The sequence below is a fragment of the Balaenoptera borealis genome (genome assembly GCF_965194805.1).
Source record: "Balaenoptera borealis genome assembly, chromosome: 7".
Lineage (NCBI taxonomy): Eukaryota > Metazoa > Chordata > Mammalia > Artiodactyla > Balaenopteridae > Balaenoptera > Balaenoptera borealis.
This window is the reverse complement of record NC_138864.1, coordinates 106,888,293-106,909,295: the sequence shown is the minus strand read 5'-3', so window position 1 is coordinate 106,909,295 and position 21,003 is coordinate 106,888,293. Positions and strand designations below refer to the sequence as shown.

Sequence of the window (21,003 nt, the reverse complement as noted above, 5' to 3'; positions counted from 1 at the left end):
AAAGCCCTCTTGGAAAAACCAGGCTGGTAACTGGCACACAGAGTTCTCAGGCTCACAGGTAAGTAAGGAAGGTCACTTCCTGCCAGGCCCATGTGAATGACAAATGTTGCCTGCCAAATCAGTAAACAAAGGATGTTGCAGCCATCAAGCCACAACAGCCACCCCCCCCACCACATCCAACAGTGAGCTCTGAGGGAACTCAGGATGGAGACAATACCCCCTCACCAAGCCCTCAGCCACTATTGCCATCCCCAATGGTGCACCCTGAAAGGACTCAGGATGGGAAAGAACAAGATACTGGCCCCAGATAGCTAAGGTGCGTATTAAAGGAATGATTTCAATGAGCTCAGACTCTTGCATCTTCCCATACATAGAAAAATGCTAAATTCATTAACCTGAGATAACTGGTTTCCTTTAATTAATGGTAATCTTTTGATGTTCCGACTACCTGGTCTTTGTTGCAAAAACCCCTCCATATCCTGGCTCCTCCCTTACCTCTTCTTCAGAGCAGTCCCTCAGAGCTATCTGAGAGACTGTCTTCTGGGCTTGAAGTCCTCATAAAGTCTGCTGAAGAAAACATAATTCTCAACTTTTAGGTCATACATTTTTTTTCCAGTTAACATCCAAGAACCTACCAACCACCAGCTAACATCATACTTAATAGTAAAAGACTAAATACTTTTCCTTTAAGATTGGGAACAAGGCAAAGATGTCAGCTCTCACCATTTCTACTAGAGGCTCTAGGAAGTGCAATTGGCAAGAATAAGAAATTAAAGGCATACACATTGGAAAAGAAGTAAAGAGGTCATTTGTAGATGACATGATCCTGTATGTAGAAAATTTAAAGAATCTCCAAAAACCGACTAGAGTAATAAACAAGTTTAGCAAGGCTGCAGGATACAAGATTGACATACGAATATCAATTCTACTAGTAGGTATATATCCAAATTTCAGTTGGATATATACCAAATTGAAAACAGGGATTCAAATAGATCTTTATATACCCACGTTCATAGCAGTATTAGTCATAATAGCCAAAAGGGAGAAACAGCACAAATGCCCATCAACGGAGGAAAGGATAAACAAAATGTGGTATATAGATACAATGGAATATTGTTCAGCATTAAAAAGGAATGAAGGTATAATTCCTTGGCAGTCCAGTGGTTAGGACTCCGTGCTTTCACTGCTGAGGGCATGGGTTCAATCCCTGGTCAGGGAACTAAGATCCTGCAAGCCGCATGGTGCAGCCAAAAAAATTAAAAATAAATAAAATTAAAAATTAAAAAAAGAATGACAACGTTAAAAAAAAAAGGAATGAAATTCTGATATATGATACAACATGGATGGATCTGAAAAACATTATACCAAGTGAAATAAGCTAGATACTAAAGGATAAATACTGTATGACTCCACTTTTATGAAGTACCCAAAGGAAAATTCATAGAGACAGGGGCTAGGAAGAGGAGGGAAAGGGGAGTTATTTAATGGGTACAGAGTTTTTCTTGGGGATGATAAAGTTTTGGGTATAGAGAGTGGGGACAGTTATAGAACATTGTGAATGTACTTAATGCCAATGAATTGTACACTTTAAAATGGTTAAAATGAGGGAATTCCTTGGTGGTCCACTGGTTAGGACTTGGCACCTTCGCTGCCGTGGCCCCGGGTTAAATCCCTGCTCAGGGAACTACAATTGCACGAGCTGAGCGTTGCGCGTCCAAAAATAAATAAATAAATAAATATTAAAAAATAAATTGGTTAAAATGATAAATGTGTATATTTTATCTATCACAGTAAAAAAAAAAGTCAATTGTATTTCTATATACTAGTAAAACAATCTGAAATAAAATAAAACGATTTCACTCATAATAGCATCTAAAAAAAATACTTATAAATAAATTTAACAGAAGAAGTGTTAAGCCTGTACACTGTAAAGGACAAAACGTTGCTAAGAGCAATTAGCGAATAGCTAAAAAAAATGGAGAGATGTTTCACGTTTATGGGTTGCAAGGCTCAATATCATTACGATGAGAATTCTCCCAAAATGACTTATTGATTCAACACAATCCCTATCGAAATCCTGGCAAGCTTTTTCATAGAAAATGACAAGCTTATCCTAAAAGTTATATGAAAATTTAAAGGACCTACAAAACCCAAAATAATTTTGAAAAAGAAGAACAAAATAGGAGCATTTATACTACCCAATTCCAGTACTTACTATAAAGCTACAGTAATCAAGAAAGTATAGTATTGGCATCAAGATAAATAAGCAAATCATTGGAACAGAATATAGAGTCCAGAAATAGACCCACATATCTACAAACAACTAATTTTCAACAATGGTGTCAAGACAATTCAACAGGGAAAGCACAGTCTTTTCAACAAATGGAGCTGGGACAACTGTATATCCATATGAAGGAAAAAAGATTAGGCCCATATCTCATCCCATACAATAAAATCAACTCAGAATGGATCACAGACCTAAATATAAAATCTAAAACTATAAAACCATTAGAAGAAAACAAAATATTTTTGTGACCTTGAGTTACTGATTTCTTAGACATAACACCAAAAGCACATTTCTTAAAAAAGGATTAAATTGGACTCCGTCAAAATTAAAAACATTAGCTCTGGGCTTCCCTGGTGGCGCAGTGGTTGAGAGTCTGCCTGCCAATGCAGGGGACACGGGTTCGAGCCCTGGTCTGGGAAGATCCCACATGCCGCGGAGCAACTGAGCCCATGAGCCACAACTACTGAGCCTGCGCGTCTGGAGCCTGTGCTCCGCAACCAGAGGCCGCGACAGTGAGAGGCCTGCGCAACGCAATGAAGAGTGGCCCCCACTCGCCACAACTGGAGAAAGCCCTCGCACAGAAATGAAGACTCAACACAGCCAAAAAATAAATAAATATATAAATAAATTTATTAAAAAAAAAGAAACATTAGCTCTTCAAAATAAATCATTAGGAAAATGAAAAGACAAGCCACAGACTAGGAGAAAATATTTACAAATCTTGTACCTGATAAAGGACTTGTATTCAGAATATAGAAAGAATTCTTGCAACTTAATAATAAGAAAACAACCCAATTTAAAAATGGGCAAACGATCTGAATAGATTTCATCAAAGTAGATATACAAATGGTTAAGAAGGACATGAAAAGATGCTCAATGTCACTAGCCATGGAGAAATGCAAACTCAAACCATAACGAGATAGCACTACATAACCACTAAAATGGCTATAATCAAAAAGACTGATAATGCCAAGTGTTAGAAAGGATGTAGAACAACAAGGTCATACTGTATAGCACAGGGAACTATATTCAACATTCTGTGACAAACCATAATGGAAAAGAATATGAAAAAGAATATACATATATATGTATAACTGAGTCACTTTGCTGTACAGAAGAAATTAACACAACATTGTAAATCAACTATACTTCAATAAAATTAAAAAAAAAAAAAAAGGATGTAGAGAAATCAAAACACATACATTGCTGGTGGGAACGTAACATCATACAAACACTTCGGAAAAGTTACCATTTTCTTAAAAAGTTAAACTTAACACATAACCCATCAATTCTACTCTTAGATAGCCGCCTAAGAGAAATTAAAATATATGTCCACACAGACTTCTCCATGATTGTTCACAGCAGCATTATTCAAAACAGCCAAAACTTGGAAACAATCCAAACGTCCATCAATGAGTAAAATGATAAATAAAATGTGGTATAGCCATACAATGGAATGCCATTCAGCAATAAAAAGGTAAACTACTGATATACAACTGAACCTCAAAAACTTTATGCTAAGTGAAAAAGCTAGATACAAAAGACCATATACTGCATGATTCATTTACATGAAATTTCCAGTAGAGGCAAATCTATGGACAAAGAAAGCAAATGAATGATTACCTGGGGTGGAGAGTGGGAGCAAGAATTGACTGCAAATGAGTAAAAGGGATTTTTGGGGGAAACAAAACTGCTCTTAAACTAGACTGTGATGGCAACTTTTTAAGATATTTCATACCCGTTAGGGTAGCTATTATAATAACTAAGTAAGTAAATAAATAAATGATATTGAGGATGTTAAAAAATTAGAACTTTTGTACATTGCTGGTAAGAGTGTAAAATGGTGTAGCTGCTATGGAAAACAGTATGGCAGTTCCTCAAAAAATTAGAAATAGAATTAAGACATGATCCAGCAATTCTACTTCTAGGTATATACCCAAAGAATTGAATACAAGGACTCAAAGGTATTTGTACACCAATGTTTATAACAGCATTATTCACAACAGCCAAAAGGTAGAAGCAACCCAGTGTTCATCAATGAATGAATGGTTAAACAAAATGTGGCATATACATACACTGGAATATTATTCAGCCTTAAAAAAGAATAAAATTCTGACACAAGCCTCAACGTGGATGAACCTTGAAGACATTTTGCTAAGTGAATTAGCTAGACACAAAAGGGCAAATACTATATGATTCCACTTATATAAGGTACCTAGAATAGTCAAATTCATAAAGACAAAGTGGAATGGTGGTTGCTACAGACTGGCAGGAGAGGGGAATGGGGAGTTATTCTTTAATGGGTATAATGAAGTTTCAGTTTGGGAAGATGAAAAAAGCCCTGGAAGTGAGCGGTGCTGATAGTTTCACAACAATGTGAATACACTTAATGCTGCTGAACTATATAACTTTAAAATGATTAAAGTGGTAAATTTTATGTTTTACATATCTTTTGCCATAGTGAAAAAAAAAAACTCTACAGATATATTTATTAATAGTCATTGAACTGAATATACAATGGGTGAATTTTACCCTATGTAAATTTTGCCTCAATAAAGCTGTTAAAAATTTTAAAGACTACATTAGGAGGAACTTATCCAAGCAAACATCAAGAGTTATTATAAAGTTCTAGTAATTTAAAAAAAAGTGTGGTATTGGTAAAGAGATCAACAAAGAGACCACCCAGAACAGAATGGATACAGAGCATATGACAGAAAGTGGCAACATATATCAATGGGGAAAGGATAGACTTAGTCAACAAACAGGGCTGGGACAATTGGTTATCCATATGGAAAAATAAAATAAAATAGATCACTATCTCACACCATAAACAAAAATAAATCCCAGACAGATTAAAGACTAAATTGTGAAAAAACAAAATTAAACATGTTAGAAGACTATATAGAAGAGTATATGACCTCAAGATAGGGAAAAGTTTCTAAAACAAGACTCAAAAAGGACAAACTACACAGAGGGAAAAAAAACTGATCAACTTTACATTAAAAAATTTAACTTCTGTATGAAAGTCATAAGTTAAAAAAAAAGCAAGACACAGACTGGAAGATATTTGCAACACATATATATGATGAAGGATTAGAATGAATATATTTAAAGAACTTTTACAGGGACTTCCCTGGTGGTCCAATGGCTGAGACTCCGCGCTCCACATGCAGGGGGCCTGGGTTCGATCCCTGGTCAGGGAACTACATTCAACGTGCTGTAACAAAGAGTTCGCGTGCCGCAACTAAAGATCCTGTGTGCAGCAACAAAGACTCGGTGCAGCCAAATAAATAAATATTTTTAAAATAAATAAATAACTTTTACAAATCAATAATAAAAGCCAATAAGATCCCAAAAGAAAAATGGGAAAGGATATGAATACAGACCACAATTTACAAAAAAGTAAATCCAAATGGACTACAAACATATTAAAAGATGCTCAATCTCACTTTATCCAAGGAAATACAAATTAAAACAGCAGAGATACCATTTCACAACTACCAGACCTTGGTAGTTCAACTGAACAAAAGTTCAATGCCTGACAATTGCACATATTAGTAAGGATTCAGAAAATAGAAATTAATAAAATCAATTTAGAAAGCAATTTGGGAGTATCTGGTAAAGTTGACATACCTGAAGCAATTTTGCTTATAGGGATATATCCTAGAGAAACGCTCAAAAGGAACTGTGCATAAGGAAACATGATTAAGGATGTTCACTCCAGAAAAAAAAAAAGGAAACATTAAAGGGGAATGGGTAAAAAGTGGTATATTCATACAATGAAGTACTACACAGTAGTTAAAATTAATCAACAGGAAAATCTACACGTTTCAGACTGGTTAAAACTCAAAGTTGAGTGAAAAAAGTAGGTTGCAGAATAAATATCTGCTCTATAAAACCACTTATGTTAAGTTTATAAACATGCAAAACAATGCTATATATCGTTTACTGATATACAATTGATACTGATAAACAATATGTAGCAAAAGTATTAAAACATGAAGGGGAATTATAAACAGTAAAGTTTGAAGAGCAGTTACCTCTGTGTTGGGAGAAAGAGAAGGAAAGAAAGAAAGGAAATAAACAGAGAAGGGGTACAAAGAGTCTTCCATTTTATCTACAATGTTTTATATCTTTTAAATAACATCTACAGGGCTTCCCTGGTGGCACAGTGGTTAAGAATCCGCCTGCCAATGCAGGGGACACGGGTTCAAGCCCTGGTCCGGGAAGATCCCACATGCTGTGTAGCAACTAAGCCTGTGTGCCACAACTACTGAAGCCTGTGCACCTAGAGCCCATGCTCCTCAACAAGAGAAGGCACCGCAATGAGAAGCCCGTGCACCGAAACGAAGAGTAGCCCCCGCTCACCGCAACTAGAGAAAGCCTGCGCGAAGTAACAAAGACCCAACGCAGCCAAAAATAAAATAAATAAATTTATTTAAAAAAAAAATCTACAGAAAATTTTGCAAAATGCTAACATATGTTAAATTGGGCAGTGAGTACAATTTTCTCTGTACTCTTCCATATGCTTGGGAAAAACAATTTTTTTAACAGGCTTTTGGTCAAATGAATACATATACATGTACCAGGGAGCAAGAGAAAAATATTTATCTCCTTTTGGAACCTACATTTATAAAACTATTCTACTAATGTCTCTCTGGTGCCTTACTCCCTCAGTGTGATAGAAACTTTTAAGTATTTAGGCACAAACATGCTGTACAGTCGAGTCTCTTTTTCCCTAACAAGATACTTCTCTCCAAGATGCTACCCAAGCCAAATCCCTGGGTACGTGGATACCAATGATCTATCAAACAACACAGTGTGCAACCCCCAGCCCACATCCATATAGTTTTTAAATCCTTTAACTTACAACTAAATTATTCCCCTGAGTCACTCTGAAGCTTCATCACAGATCTTTATGCAAACCTATACCATGAATGATCCAACAGGTTAAACAACCCCAAATTACATCTCTTTCTAGTTTTAACATAATTTTCCCTCTCCACTCTACATTCTTCAATCCCACACACCCACAGAGGACTCAGTACGAGTCTTCTACATAGGTACAGTGTTTCTAGATCTTCCAATTCTGGGCAGATTTATGTGACTCAGATAGCATCCAGGGGCACTGAGTATGGAACTCTGCTTAACCAGCAATCTAGCATACAAGCTCCTGAGAGAAAGAGAATAACTTTCCATCCAAGCATGATGAGTACATCAAGCTGAAAATGATGCCCAGGAACAAGCAGTTCCAGAAATAGGAATTCAAATAAAACTTTATAGCATTCACTGTTCTGCAGACCTGGTGGCAGCCCATCTATTTTTGCTTCATTTTCTGGCTCAGATAAAAGTACCTTAGAGAGTATACTCATCCCTTCTCCTCAAAATAGCTATGGAGAACACTACTCAAGTCCTATGAAAATCTGAGTTTTACACATTACCTGTTGGGGGTGTGTGTGTGTGTATATCTCTCTGTATAGGACCGGGCCTCAGGGTGCATGTGAGTCTGGGTCGGGTGTCTCTGTGGGTATAAGTCCAGGACTCTGTGGAGACGCTCTCTGTGGGTGTGTGTGTCTGGCGGTGGGGGGGGGGGGGGGCGGGGGGCAGTGTCTGAGTGGAGGAGTCTTCAGGGGTTCTGTGTATGTGGGGGAATCTCTGTGTATGTCTGTCTTTGTATATCTGTGCCCGTCTATGCTTCCGTCTCTGTGTCTATCAAATATTTCATTACAAGTCTTATAATGTTTTATTATAAATTTCTGCCCTTCCACAAAACCCTAAAATGATTTTCTTGCCTCTCTACTCTGAGATTTCATAAAAGAGAAACATGAAATAAGCCAACTGCTAAGCCAACATTATTCAACAATGAATAAAAAACTAAGGTTCTGGTGGGTATGCACTAGTACAGAACCAATTGCCTGAGATTGTGCATTTCCAACAAGATCAAAGGCGATGCCAATGCTTCTGATCATAGACTGGTTTGAGTAGCAAGGACCTAAAAGATTCCAAACTTAAGAAACTGTCTTTATGATTAGACTTCCCATGTAGACTTTCCAAAGTCTCCTGACATGTATTTCAGATTAGCCTGAAAGTTCTGTTCTGACCATAAACTAGAAGTTATCATTTTGTTTTAAATGAGTCTCTTGTGAGTTTGGTTTGAATGAACCAGTCCTAAGAGGTGAATGAACTCTAAGTGTACTAAAAATGTGAATTTCTGGATTTGTAAAGCTGGAACATGGAAACCTCACAAAGGTTCCACTACACTGTGAAGCTTCCTGGGTGGACAACCAACTCATTTTCCTAAGGTGATATACCTCCATTTCAATGCTGACCTCCACAAACTGCAACAATTCCTGCTTCCAGTGGTGCTCATACTAAACTAGATTGTACTTATTTATTTTCCTATCCACATTCCCTACCCTCTTCTTGAGGGCAAGAATGTTATTTTGATTTAATAACCCTACCACTTAGCAGTGTTCAGCACACAACACATAAGTGGTTTTTGCACAAAAGAAGCTCAGAATGTACTGGGGGAGATTATTAAACAAGCATCCGGAAGGATAATCTTTTCTCTCTCACAGAAACAACAGACATGAATGTAGTAAAAATTCCTTTAAAAAACTGTTAAGAAGCACAAGTTAAAGAGGAAAAAAAAAAAAAGAGAACAAACCCGAGCAAGTATAATATTAAATTTTATTTGGGACCAAATAGAGCTATCTTACATTCCAAATAGTCCCTATCTTATATTACAAACAAAAATAAATTCCAGATGGACTGAAGACCAAAAGATAATAAACACAACCATGAAAACAGCTGAAGAAAATATAAAAGAACTTGTTTATAAACCTGGGGTAGGAAAGGCCATTCTGAGACACAAAATGTTTAAGCCAAAAAAGAAAAAAATGGCCAATCTGACTACATAAAAACTTTTAATATAAACAAACTTACAAGTCAACAAGAAATAGAGTAGAAAAAATATCTGCAACATATACACAAGGAATTAATACCCAGGGACTTCCCTGGGGGTTCAGTGGTTAAGACTCTGTGCTTCCACTGTAGCAGGCGTGGGTTCGATCCCTGGTTGGGGACTAAGATTCTGCATGCTGCGTGGCACGGCCAACAACAACAACGAAAGAATTAATATCCAGAAAATATAAAGAATTCCTACAAGCCAACGTGAAAAAGGCAAGTCAATAGGAGGACAGAGATCTTCATCTATTTTGCTGAATACCCAGCACTTGGCACATAGTAATCCCTCAATAAATATTTGTTAATGAATAAATATGAACAGGTAATTACAAGAAAAAGAATATAAACTACCAATTTATTCATGAAAATATTCTCAGCCTCACTATAAGCAGAAAAAAGTACCAATTAAAAACAATAGTAAAGGGGGCTTCCCTGGTGGCGCAGTGGTTGGGAGTCTGCCTGCCAATGCAGGGGACACGGGTTCGAGCCCTGGTCTGGGAAGATCCCACATGCCGCGGAGCAACTAGGCCCGTGAGCCACAATTACTGAGCCTGCGCGTCTGGAGCCTGTGCTCCGCAACAAGAGAGGCCGCGATAATGAGGCCCACGCACCGTGATGAAGAGTGGCCCCCGCTTGCCACAACTAGAGAAAGCCCTCACACAGAAACGAAGACCCAACACAGCCATAAAAAAAAAAAAAAAAAAAAAAAAAAATAGTAAATGCCTTTAAAAAAAGGCATCTTTACATCTTTATGTCTTTTTTTCTTATAAAAGATGTAAAAATATACAGTATTGGTGAAGGTGTAGTAAAAAGGTTATCTTGTATATAGTTAGTTGATGTGTAAAATGGTACTACATTTTTGAAGGCAACATGATATTATGTATTAAGTTTAAAATGTGGATATCTTTCAACTCCAAAATTCTACTTTTAGGTTATCTATCCTAGAGAAACACTTATGCATGTACACAAAAAGAATGCATACAGATAGCTACTACAGCATATAAAAATTAAGTTAAATGTGCATCAACAGAATAGTTTAATAGACAACAATGGTATAGACTTTGGAAATCAACTCAGCAGTCAAAAAGTATGAGATACATATATAAGTAATGATATGTAAAAAGCTCCAAGACATTCTGTTAAGTGGAAAAAGCAACCTGCAAAACAATGTATATATATAAATGTATATATATATATATATATATATATATATATATATATATAAAATGTACTTTTATTTATGTACAAGTTATTATAAAACTACCAATTTCTCTATGTACAATATGAATGTAAAGTTGAAAAAGATAAGTTGATAGCAGAGGTCTCTGGGGAGGGGAACAAGACTGGCTGAGGGCCAAGGAAGGAGTTTCCTTCATTAGATTGAATTATTTCACAAGAATACATTCAAGCATTACTTGTGTAATTAAAAACAACTTTTTTTTAAAAAGGCAAAAAATAATGTAACTACCATTTTACTGATATGAAGAAAACAAGAACATATTTTGAGGATTAGACAGGAGATAAATATTCCATTTTCGACATTAGTTCTGAAGTCCAACTGCAAGTAGGGAGTTGTACACACACAAGATTGGCATTCAGGAGAGGGGTCCTGGCTAAAGAAATAATCCGGGGAGTTGTTGGTATGTAGATGATACTCAAAGGCACAGGAATGCTGTGGATGACTTAGGGAGAAAACACAATGGAAAGAGCAGAGCAACCAGGATCAAGGAGAAAGAACCCATAAAGAAGACTGAGAAGGAGCAGCTGGGGAAATAAGAGGAAAACTAGTAAAGAGGAGGGTAATGGAAGCCAAGAGAGGAGAGTGTTTTGGTAAGAAACTGGTGTCAAATGCTGCCAAGAGGTCCGATATGATGAGGGATGAAAAAACAGATAGCCATGTTTCTCAATCTGATGGACATTACCAGCTTCAGCAAGAGGGCGTCATGTGGGTCAGAGTATTAGAGTAGGAGTGGGTTAACGAGTGTGGGAAGACAAAAGGTGTATATAGCATACACTGAAAACTCCTTTAAGAAACTTAGCTGCACAACGGAGTAGAAAGATAGGACAGTAGCAGAAAGGAGATATGGAGGTTAGAGGACAGGGTTTTCAAAATGGGAGAGATTAGAGCAAGGAAATCTGTAGGAAAGGCTCTAGTAGAAAGAGGAAATAACCAAAGGAAGAAGTTCTTTAAGAAGACTGGAGGGACCTCCCTGGTGGCATAGTGGATAAGAATCCACCTGCCAATGCAGGGGACATGGGTTCTATCCCTGGTCTGGGAAGATCCCACATGCCGCGGAGCAACTAAGCCCTCGTGCCACAACTACTTAGCCCGCACGCCTAGAGCCCGTGCTCCACAACAAGAGAAGCCACCGCAAGGAGAAGCCCTCGCACCACAACGAAGAGTAGCCCCTGCTCACCACAACTAGAGAAAGCCCACAAGCAGCAACAAAGACCCAATGCAGCCAAAAATAAATAACATTAAATCTTAAAAAAAAAAACAAGACCGGAGAACGTGATTAGAACACTTGTGGAGGGACCGGCCTTTGACAGAATGAAGGACACATCTTCCCCTATCATAACATGAGGGAAAGAGAAAAAGATGAACCCCAGATGGAGGTAGGTTTGTAGATTTGGGAGGTACAAAGATGAAGGAATTCCCTTTTGGTGGTTTCTGTTTTTATAACAAGTATAAGGCATATCACTAGTTTAAAAAGAACACACATGAAATTAGAAGTAAAAAGATACAGTATGAAATAATCATTTGCAGTGAGTGTGAAAGTAACCTTACTAGAAAATGTATAACATTACGAGGCAGCGATGATCAAGCATATGAGGTTGACGACTATGAGTTTATAGTGACATCGATCTACCTGGTTTTCTGATTTTTTCTAGCAACTCTCAGCTCCGTCGATGCAGGCAACTAAAAAGGCAGATGGTTAGGTTCAACCAGTGCGTCACTCAGAGTTCCATAAACAGCAGAAGTCAACTCTGGCTGAGTTGGACAGAAAAAGAATTTACAGAAAGGACATGAGGTAGCTTTCAGGGCTACACAGTTAAAAACACCACCACAGAATGGGCTTGGAAAAGATGTCATGTTTGCTTATGCCAAGCAGGAGATGCTGCAGCTTGGGCTGCACCATTATAGTTCAGGATACCAGGTGCCAGGTGCCACCGTTGCCCCTGTAACTTGATCTTGCTGCTAGAGGCTGATGCTACAAGAAGATTCACTGATAATGAAGGGGCAAGTTGTAGAGAACACAGTGGAAAGGTTCGGGAAGATTGGACTGGCTGAGAGGATGAGGAGAGTTTTAAGGGAATGAGTATTAGGAAGACAATGGTTGACTAGGCGTCAGGTAGTGACTGAGGTAAACAGGGATGTGAGGCCTCCCCTTGGAAGAGGGTAGATCCTGGGATCCAAAAGGTTGCAGAATAGTCTCAGCAGCCTAGGTGCAATAACTTAAGCAAATTTCACATGGGCGTTTAATCAGAAAAGTAAGGGGTTGGCAGTGTGGCAAAGCCTCTCACTATTGCTGTGGGCAGTGTTTCATCTCACTGATCCCAAAGGCATCAAAGATTGGCAAAGCCTTGGGCAAGTTAATTACTCTCTTTGGGCCTATATTTTCTAATCTATAAAATAAAGATAATAATAGTCATCTGATAAAGTTGTTATGAGGATTAAATGAGATGAGATAGATAGATGCCTAGAAGAGAGTAAGTATTCAGTAAATGGTAGCCATAAATGAAGTCATAACTGAAGCCGAGAAAAGAGTTTCCAAGAAAAGGTAGTCAACAATATCAAATCATATCTTTTAGAATGATCAGAAGGGTTCACATTGGAACACTGCGGGAGATAAATCTGTAGGGAAGATGAAGCCAGTTTAAGTCTCAGCTTGCTTAACTTTCAGTGACAGCTTTGCAGTATTCAGAAAGGCTTTAAGGAAAAGTCTGACTTAGAGAAACTCAACTAGCAGCTCTAGAACCTCTATACCCTTCCTTAATGTAAGTTCTGAGATAAAAAGAAGCAGGTGCCCCAAACCAATCCATTTCTATTGAAAGACCCTTAAAAAAAAAAAAAAGAATAGGAAATCACCAGCTATTAATGCAGTGTCCAAGAGGGAAAATGGTTAACTGAATTGCTGCACAATATAGACGGGGAAGAGGGAACTGAAAATCATACACATCATATGGCTTAAGTTATTGAATTTAATCAAAGTAGTTTTACTTAGAACCATTACAGAAGAAATTTCACTCCACTGCTTTCTCCTTTGCTCAGCTCTCACCAAATCTCGGGCCATAGGTCATTCAGACTATAAAAAGCTCCTCCAAATTCCATAGAAACCTGATCAATCTAACTAAACCTCTTATTGGGGGAGTGGAATTTCAGCTCCTCTAATTGTGCATACCACCTGAACACGATGGCAGGCGGGTGGATCGGGGCAGCTGCCAAGATTTACTCTTCTCCCATCCACCTCAGTTGTACCTCTCTGAATTATTTAAACAAGGACTACCAAGAAAGAATGAAGTCTGAATGAAGATCCCAACAAATCTCTTCCTTTTTTTTTTCTTTTACTGTGGGGGAGGAGAACGCTTTCAAGGAAATGATATAATAAAGAAACTCACTCTCCCTTTTCATGAACTATCCATTTCTTCTATTAACTAGACACTAAGGACCTAAGTCGTCTTCCTCAGGACATTAAATACACAACTGCAACTTCAGCTCTGAGCAACCTCCTAAAACAGCTCTTAATGTTCCGTCTTTCCCAGGAAGAAGAGAATTCAGAAATTATACAAAATAAGGGCTGCCTTCTCAGAAAATTCATAAATGTTCACATAAATAAATGGTAAGACCATTAAATAAGCTCAATAAATAAAAACCGCCTGTTAGTGAAATAACAGAAACATCCACAAAAATATACAGATTAAGATTTGAAAGGTTTAAGCTAAGCTTTGAACAGAGAAATACTTCAATTGAAAAGCAATGAAGGGACTTCCCTGGTGGTCCAGTGGGTAAGACTGCATTCTCAATTCAGGGAGCCCAGGTTTGATCCCTGGTCAGGGAACTAGATCCCGCATGACGCAACTAAAGATCCCACATGCCACAGTGAAGACGCTACGTGCTGTAACCAAGACCCAGCACAGCCAAATAAATAAATATTAAATTAAAAAAAAAAAAGAACGAAAAGCAATGGAGGGACTTCCCTGGCGGTCCAGTGGTTAAGACTCCACACTTCCAATGTAAGGGGTGCAGGTTTGATCCCTAGTCAGGGAACTAAGATCCCACATGCCTCTGGGCCCCCCCCCCAAAAAAAAAAAGAAGAAAAGCAATGGAGTTTGTGCATGAGAGTCAAACAGTTCTGTTAGCTCACATCACAGTTACTAAACGTGTAACCTTGAGACAAATTCCTTAATCTCTCCAACCCTCGGTTTCCTCAATAAAACAAGGATAACACTACCTATTTCTGAGAGCTCTTAAAAGGCTTAAATAAAATAGTATATGTAAAGCTCTAATACAATGCCTGGGACACAGCAGGAATACATAACAATATGCTTCCCCTTCTAATTTTCAAAATGTTTAACTAGAGATTGATTCATAAGAGAAGGTGGGTCTTAAAGAACAAGGAAAACTGTTAGCTGCACAGAAAGGAGGAGCAGAGTCCTCGGGTACTCCTGATTTATTTATAACTTTAAAAATAAGAATACATCTCTCAAATTATCACTAAATTACTAATGTGAAAATGCATCATTGATCTTGAAATGCTTTTTTATATACATATAAGATCCTCTTCTCCCTCTCTCATAATTTTACAATTCTCTGAGATTCTACATTTGTACAACTTTTTCCCGTCCTCTTCCTAAAGCCCTGATTCAGACCCTCCTTACTTTGGATTTGGGATGACCTAAGTCTTAAACCAGAAAGACATAACTTAGAGTTCACTGAGTATTCTGACAGACTTCTGGGAGAAAGCCAGAGCCCAGCAACTAAAAAGTTAGAATCAGTGTGGCATAATAAAAAGGACACGGGCTTTGGAAACAGACCAAGATTTAAAACAGGGGTTTTAAGTCCTACCTTTGCCACTTTCTAGATGTATAACCTTGGTCAAGGCACTTTACCTTCTCTGGACCTCATTTCCTTATCTGTGAAATGGAGATAATGCCACTTATATCTCATTGTGTAGCTGTCAGGATTAGAAAAATGCCAATAACATATAAAGGGCCAATTAATGGTAACTGTTATTACAGTCAATCTGCCAAGTGCCTTACTGAACATTTTGCAAGGCTGTACTTTCCTAACTGGCAAAAGGAGTAATACTGCTCCCCTGTTCCCATGACTATATCCAAAAGGTTTCATTTTAGTAGTCCATAATTAACCAAATAAAGAGCTTAAAGAATTCAGGGCAAGAAAGCACTAGCATGGCTCAACTCATTCTCTGCTGACAGCAACAAAGCCAGCGCAAGGTGGATTCATTTGCCAAAAAAAAAAAGGAATCTGCTTGAACATGGTCATTACTGATATTGACGTAAGCACAAACTAGTTGTGGTTCTTAGGCTCACAGCCTTATTGTCAGAAAGTTTTAACTTTTCTGAAATAAATCCTCTCCTGCCTTGTTTTCCCTGCTGTGCTGTGACATTCCTATTACCCCATTTTCAAGAACACAGGGAAGAAATCCTCTCAACTACTGCAACTGCATTCACTGTGGACTTTATCTTGCTATTTCACAAATCACTCCTTACAGAGATTTTTGGTTTGTTGAGTTCACTTACGCAGAAAAACATTATATACAAATATATGATAGCCACGGTGACAAGATCTGATCCCCAGAGCACCACAAATTACAGGATGGAGGTAGATGCCAAAGATAAGATGGGACTGAGTAACCTGCACACCATATGTTCATTCTGGTTAAATGCTGCACTTGGAAAGTCTAGCTCTTATGAAAAGCTTATTTCCCTTGTGTGACTGAACAGAGTAACAGTACTAAGAAAACTGATGACAGATACACAAATGGAGTAAGGGAAACCATCAATGGAAATATGCTTAAGATAAACAAGCTTGTATGTGACAGTTACAAAATAAAAGCAACGGTCACCAATTACATAGCCAAAGGTAGCTATTTCAATCCTAAGTACCTCCAGTCCCTCCCTACACTAAAATAAAAGCAGAAGGGAGTCAAGGTCAGAATGATTATTTAAATAAATTAAAAATCAAGAAAGGCTTAACAAATCAAAATATCACACTGCAGTCCCTTGGGGAGGTGACTTTCAACTTGAAGAAAGAAGGTCAGTCTCATGAACTTGTTTTAATTTAGCTAATTCGATGTCAAGAAAGTTAAAGATTCTGCCCCCCAAAAGTAGCTCAGCAATGCCTGTAGTTGTGTCATACAGCTGCATCCTTGCCCGGAGCTTTGCCTGCTTAACTTCCAGTACAGAAGTTGGTTTTTGGTTGCAATTAACATTGTAAGGCAAGCTCAGCCCTGTCTTCCAAGCCTTGAGGCTGCTGAGTAAATCTAGAATCATGGGACCTACATTTTGATGCTGGAAAAACAGGAAGAAGGTGGTTCAGCAACAAGGAAAATGATCAAGAAACACATCTCGAATTGGGAAAAACAGACTGATGCTGGCCTGTGATTTTTTCACTGCTTTATATAGAATGTATTGAATAGTATACACCATTTAAAGGAAGCCATAGTGGTGCACTTAAGCCACGATGGAAGGAAGAAAAAAATAAAATCAATTCTTAATAATTGCTGTAATTTCTTAAGCCCTCACTGTATGTGCCAAGTTCAATGCTAAGCCCTCTACAAATATTTCTAATCTTCAATTGTATTAGTAACCTCACTTTATAAAAGAGAAGACTAAGATGTAGAGAATTTGGAAATTACCCAAAAGCTAGTTAGTGGGGGTACTAGGATTCAAACCCAGGTCTACTTGACTGTAAATCCCATGTTCTAAAGGTAATTTGAGCCCGCGGGCCACACAAAAAGACCCCACGTGCTGCAACGAAGATCCCACATGCCGCAACTAAGACCAGATGCAGCCAAATAAATAAAAATAAATATTAAAAAAAAAAAGGCAATTTGTTGGGGAGTTCCCTGGCGGTCCAGTGGTTAGGGCTCCGTGCTTTCACTGCTGTGGCCCAGGGTTCAATTCCTGGTCAGGGAACTAAGATCCCGCAAGCTTCATGACAAGGCCAAAAAACTAAATAAAGGCAATTTGTTAAACACTCTTACCCTCAAGAGACCTAATCAAAATACAGATTTTACACAAAAAGACCCTTAATCACTGGATTTGGCCAAAGTTATAAAGCACCTCAACTAGTTACAAATACATTTCAGATTTCCAGACTCAAATCTAGGTACTACCAGCACTGGTGCCTGCGCTGTCTCTCTTTCCTCCTATAATTCCTCCCAGAGAAGTTTCATAATGCAAATGAGAAAGACACTGTCCTAAAGCACCATTAAACAAATTCATTCAGTCTTCCCTCTGATGTTATCACCCATATTTGGGTAATTAAAATGGAAGGGTTCTCTGCTTCATACCTTAATAATGAGGCTATTACAACCAAAGTTAGGCTGGATACAAGGTTCCAACTCAGCTGAATCCTGCACAGTGAAACCAATGCAGACTTCACATCACTTCCTTGCTGTTCTGATAAAGCAATTAAAAATAATTCACAAGGGGACTTCCCTGGTGGCCAGTGGTTAAGAATCCGCCTGCCTAAGGCAGGGAACACGGGTTCGAGCCCTGGTCCGGGAAGATCCCACATGCCCAGGAGCAACTAAGCCCGTGCACCACAACTACTGAGCCTGCACTCTAGAGCCCACGAGCCACAACTACTGAAGCCCGTGCTCTGCAACCAAAGAAGCCACCGCAATGAGAAGCCCGCGCACCGCAATGAAGAGTGGCCCCCGCTCGCCGCAACTAGAGAAAGCCCGCGTACAGCGACAAAGACCCAACACAGCCAAAAATAAATAAATTAAATTGATTTTAAAAAATCATTCACAAAGTAAAAAAACCTATAAATCACTGTGTTCACATTATACCTCGGAAATTAAAATGATAATCCCTTTTAATACGATCCACATCTGTTTTTGCAACATTTGCCCTTTTTCTTCCGTACTGATTTGCTTTATGAGAGGATAGACACACCACAGATAGCCATTGTAAGGGTAATACTGGGAATATCAAACATCTAGGCACACCTACTCCTTGGTGTTCTGAGGCTACGGCCTCTTCAAAACTATATCTGAAAGAAGCTGACAGCTGAGATAGAAAACCCCACAGTGATCACCTTTCCCAAAAGTAGAAGCATTTCTTCCTAACACTTTCAGATCATAATAAAAGAACCAATAAAACAATCATTCTCTTCATACACAGTCTAATAATCCTGGTGACCAACTACTGAGCAGAGAGGACAAACCTCTGAAGAGAAAACAGTGAAGAGAATCTCTCCATTACCCTTCTACATTCAGAGAAGATGTAAGGATATTGCAGTATCTGGAATGAAGGGCACGGCATCAATACTGCTCGATGGAAGCGCTTGGCCACAGAAAGGCAGAAAATCATCATCTGTACAGAAACCACACAACTGAGGATCTCAGTGCGAGGTAACTACTCCTTATAGAAAAGATCTCCAAATAGAAAAGCTCTTTCCACCCTTATTGCTGGATGAGCTCTCATAAGCAGTAAGCTTTTTCTACACCATCGGGGTCTTCTCCCCGATAGTCTGGAAAATACACACGGGAGTATGTTGGGAGTACAGAGAGGGGTAATACTATTCCAAGGAGCAGGGGAGAGCGCTACTACCTCCATGTTATTCCCAGCTAAGTACGGCCGTACCACCGGGAGTCTTCGCTCCCCAGCACTGGGGCCCGGGTGGGAACATCTCTGAGAGAGCGGGTTTAAGGGGAAAAGGGATCTCTCTGCTCCTACGATCAGAAGGGAGGGCCTGGAGGGTGGTGCCGCAGCGCCGAGAGGATCTGCGGTTCCCCCTCCCACCCTCGCTCTCCGAAAGAGGCAGCCCGGCCCCAATACCTTCTTGACCGTGCGCGGCGCCTCGGTGACGGTGCCGTCGGGGCTGACCAGGGCCTCGCCGCCGTCGCGGTGCCTCTGATGCTGGTGATGAGGGTCGCTCCGCTTCATGGCCGACGCCTGAGGCACTTTCCCAGCGGCGGGGCTGAGAGCCGCAGCGGGCCCCGATCCCGGGCCAGGGGCCGGCGGCCGCTCCGCCGCGGGAGCTGGAGCTTCAGGGTCCCCGCCGCCTGCTGGGGGGGCCATGGCGCTCACGGCCGCCGTGCTCAGTCCCAGCTGCGGCTCCGCCTCGGCGGGGCTCAGGTCCTTCAGCTCCACCTCAGGCACCTTCGCGGCAGCCGCTGCTGACACGACCTGCACCGACATCACCGCCTCCACTGCAACCGCCGGCTCAGACTCCAGCTCCTGCTCGGCCCCGCCTCCCGCCTCCCTTCCCCATCCCTCCCCCATTCCCCCACTCCTCCCCTCCATCGCCTCCGCTCCCACCCCCTTCCTCCGCCCGCCCGCCCGCCAGCCAGCCCCGGCCTCTCCCCCACCGCCCCGCCCCGCCCCGCCCCGCCCCGCCCCGCCCTGGCTAGCTCGCTCGCGTGGAGCCACGGAACCTGTAGTGCGCTTGCTCGGGGCCGCATGAGGAGAAAAGACAGTCGGACCTCAGCCCCCGACCACCACTGCGCGCCGCCGAGGGCTGGGCGCACGATGCCCCCTGGGAGTTGTAGTCCCAGTCCCTCTTCCTCCAGCAAGCGGGATTTTGTAGTAGAGATGGAGCTCTAGTGCCGGTGACTAACGGAAAGGAGTGACAACGGGTGACACGACATGAGGAAGAGAAAGTCTCCAGAGGAGTTGCGGCTTCCGGGGAACAAACGCTAGAAACCCTAGCTAGAAACACACTAGCTTGTTTAAGATAGTGGGGGAGGAATGACTTTCTACCCTAACATTCATTGTAAATTGCCTCCGAGTGTGCAAGTCTACGATCATGTGAGCAGGCATTTAAAGGAAAAGCGGTGTCACGTGGGGAGAGCGCCGACTTCAGGCTTAAAGTGACTTGATTTTTCTGCATCAATGAAATCGGGACCCTAACAGCTTTCCGAACTTTTAATGGCTTTGTTTTTAGAAGGAATAAATTAGGACCTTGCCTGCTGTGGTGATTTCTGGAACATTCCGAGCTTGGAATTTAACATCAGTCCAAAAAAAGAAGTTAGGTATCACTAGGTCAAAATTTCAAGGCTAAAGAATTACACGTTGGGGACTTCCCTGGTGGCACAGTGGTTAAGAATCCGCCTGCCAGTGTAAGGGACATCGGTTCGCCCCCTGGTCCGGGAAGATACCACATGCTGTGGAGCGACTAAGCCTGTGGGCCACAACTACTGAGCCTGCGCTCTAGAGCCGGAGAGCCACAACTACTGAAGCCTGAGCACCTAGAGCCCCTGCTTGCCCCAACTAGAGAAAGCCCACGCGCAGCAACGAAGACCCAACGCAGCCTAAATAAATTAAATTTAAAATTTAAAAAATTACCTGTTGCCTTAAACAAGGCCAATTCTTTTGCCCTGTTAATTAATTTCCTCTTTTTTTTTTTTTGCCCCTCCCCACAGCTTGCAGCGTCTTAGTTCCCCGATCAGGGAGTGAACCCTTGGCAGTGAAAGCACGGAGTCCTAACCACCGGACGGCAAGGGAATTCCTGCCCTGTTAATTCTAATAGATGTCCAACCCAAGTTCGTGTGCCA

At 40.4% G+C, this 21,003-nt stretch overlaps 1 protein-coding gene across 2 annotated transcripts in view; it reads right to left on the bottom strand.

Moving 5' to 3' along the window:
• AHCYL2 (adenosylhomocysteinase like 2) overlaps positions 1-19,705 on the bottom strand; it is a 174,522-nt gene extending 154,817 nt beyond the window's left edge. For both annotated transcript variants that reach the window (XM_082399186.1, XM_082399187.1), the window contains exon 1: positions 19,286-19,705. In XM_082399186.1, coding sequence (XP_082255312.1) covers positions 19,286-19,648 — 363 coding nt within the window. In that variant the 5' untranslated portion in view covers positions 19,649-19,705. The remainder of the gene's footprint in view (positions 1-19,285) is intronic.
• Between the last annotated feature and the right edge of the window lie 1,298 nt (positions 19,706-21,003).